Raw genomic sequence first — 2,020 nt, 5'->3', positions numbered from 1 at the left:
CAGCAGCAGCAGCAGCAGCAGCAGCAGCAGACCTGGGTGGGTGAGGGCAAAAGTGGCGAGGCTCTGCAGCACGTCGAGTTCGTTGATGCAGTGTACAGACACCGCAAAGACTTCGTTGTACACCTCAGCAAATTGTTTCATGAGGCGGCAGCGGAAAGGATAGAAGGAGTCGTTCAGTTCCAATTCAAAGTCTACGCACAAAACCCTAAACCCTAAACACTAAACACTAAACCCTAAACCCTAAACACTGCGGGGCACGCGGCGCCCTGGAAACAGGCGGCGCTGCTGCTGCGCGCCGTTTCTGCTGCCCGAACTCTAGAGCTTCAAGTGCCATTGCAAACCCTAAACCCTAAACCCTAAACCCTAAGCCCTAAACCCTAAACCCTAACTCACCCTCAAGCTGGTCAACAAGCTCGCAAATTGCCGGCGTCCGGAAGCTGCACTCACCCGGAGACCCTCCCAGCCAAACCCGAAACCCTAAACCCCAAACCCTAAACCCTCGCAGCTAGTCAAACCCTAAACTCTAGACCCTAGCCAAAGGAGATGAAACGCAAGGTAGGTCATTCTAACGGAATCAGCACAGTAGAAAACTGTAGGGCTTAGGGTTTAGGGTTTAGGGTTTAGGGTTTAGGGTTTACCGGATAAACCCTTTTCTTGAGGACGTAATGTCGGCGTCGAGGCGACGGAGGGTTTCTTTGGAAATGTTCTCCGGGCACTCCACTTCGTATCTGGCCAAATACATTAAACCCTAAACCCTAAACCCTAAACCATAAACCCTAAACCCTAAACCCTAAACCCGACAACAGCAGCTGCCCGAACTGCCTGCTGAGGCGGAGCAAGCGGCTGGGCTGCAACCAGTCCTCCAGGAGCTTTCGACACCTTAAGGTTTAGCGCTTAGGGTTTATGGTTTAGGGTTTAGGGTTTAGGGTTTACTTGAACTTGGTGTGGCTGTACTTCAAACTCATGCCTGCTGCCTGCTGCAGCTGCTCGAGGATTTCCTCCAGCTGGCTGCGGCACTTCGCTATAGAAGCAGCAGCAGAGTCGTACTCCGGCACCAAACCCTAAACCGCAGACCCTAAACCCTAAACCCTAAACCCTAAACCCTAAGCCTTGTCAGGCCCTAAACCCTAAGCCCTAAACCCTGGAGCCGGAACCCTTAAATGATGCGGCAAGCCGCTCCAGAGACGGTGTCAAACGCAAGCACCAAGCCCTAAACCCCAAACCCTAAACCCTAAACCCTAAACCCTGAAACCGAAAACAGCTTTTTTAAACCCTAGAGCCACGGCGAAAGCGCGCGACGCACAGAAGACAAAAGGAGACAAAAGTGGAGAGAAAAGGAGACAAAAAAGATTCGAAAAAGAGACAAAAAAGGAAAAAAGAAACCAAAAAGGGACAAAAAGGAAACAAATGAAAGAACAAAAGGGACAAAAAAGGGACCAAAAGGAGGCACGAATCAGATAAGAAAAGATTCAAAAGAGGAGACAAAAAAAGATTCAAAAAGAGATTAAAAGGAAAAAAAGATCCAAAAAAGACAAAAAAAAATTCAAAAAGGAGACAAAAGGAGGCAAAAAAGATTCAAAAAGAGACAAAGAAAGAGACAAAAGAGGGGACAAGAAGGTTCCAAAAAAGAGACAAAAGATTCAAAAAGAGACAAAAAGAAGACACAAAAGAAGACAAAAAAAGATTCATAAATATTCAAAAAGAATCCGAAAAGGAATCCAAAAAAGAATCCGAAAATAATCAAAAAAAAGAATACAAAAGCCAAAAAGAGATCCAAAAGAGAACCAAAAGGAGACAAAAGGAGACGGCAGCAGCAGCAGCAGCAGCAGCAGCAGACCTTGACTGGGGTAATGTTGCCGTCCGGCTGGAGACACAAAAAGGCCTTCAGTTTGCTGCAGTGCTGCAGCAGCAAAGGAAAGCTGCCGCCTTCTTCGGGGCTTGCGCAAAGATCCCACAGCCGCTGCGGCCACAGCTCCCCCGCTGCTGCTGCTGCTGTTGCTGCTGCTGCTGCTGCTGCTGC

The 2,020-nt window shown here is 48.4% G+C and overlaps 1 protein-coding gene across 1 annotated transcript; it reads right to left on the bottom strand.

Moving 5' to 3' along the window:
• Positions 1-32: 32 nt before the first annotated feature.
• On the bottom strand, positions 33-2,016 carry ETH_00043060 (DNA mismatch repair protein, putative; the record flags this gene model as incomplete). The annotated part of the gene is made up of 5 exons (XM_013379910.1): positions 33-191; positions 394-437; positions 639-728; positions 934-1,061; positions 1,838-2,016. Coding segments are annotated over 5 exons (600 nt in total), but the record flags the coding sequence as incomplete, so codon positions are not given.
• Positions 2,017-2,020: the final 4 nt, after the last annotated feature.

Source organism: Eimeria tenella, genomic scaffold (assembly GCF_000499545.2).
Source record: "Eimeria tenella Houghton genomic scaffold, Eth_scaff4154, whole genome shotgun sequence".
Taxonomy (NCBI): domain Eukaryota; phylum Apicomplexa; class Conoidasida; order Eucoccidiorida; family Eimeriidae; genus Eimeria; species Eimeria tenella.
Note: the sequence above shows the minus strand (reverse complement) of the source record. Positions and strands in the feature narration are given on the sequence as shown.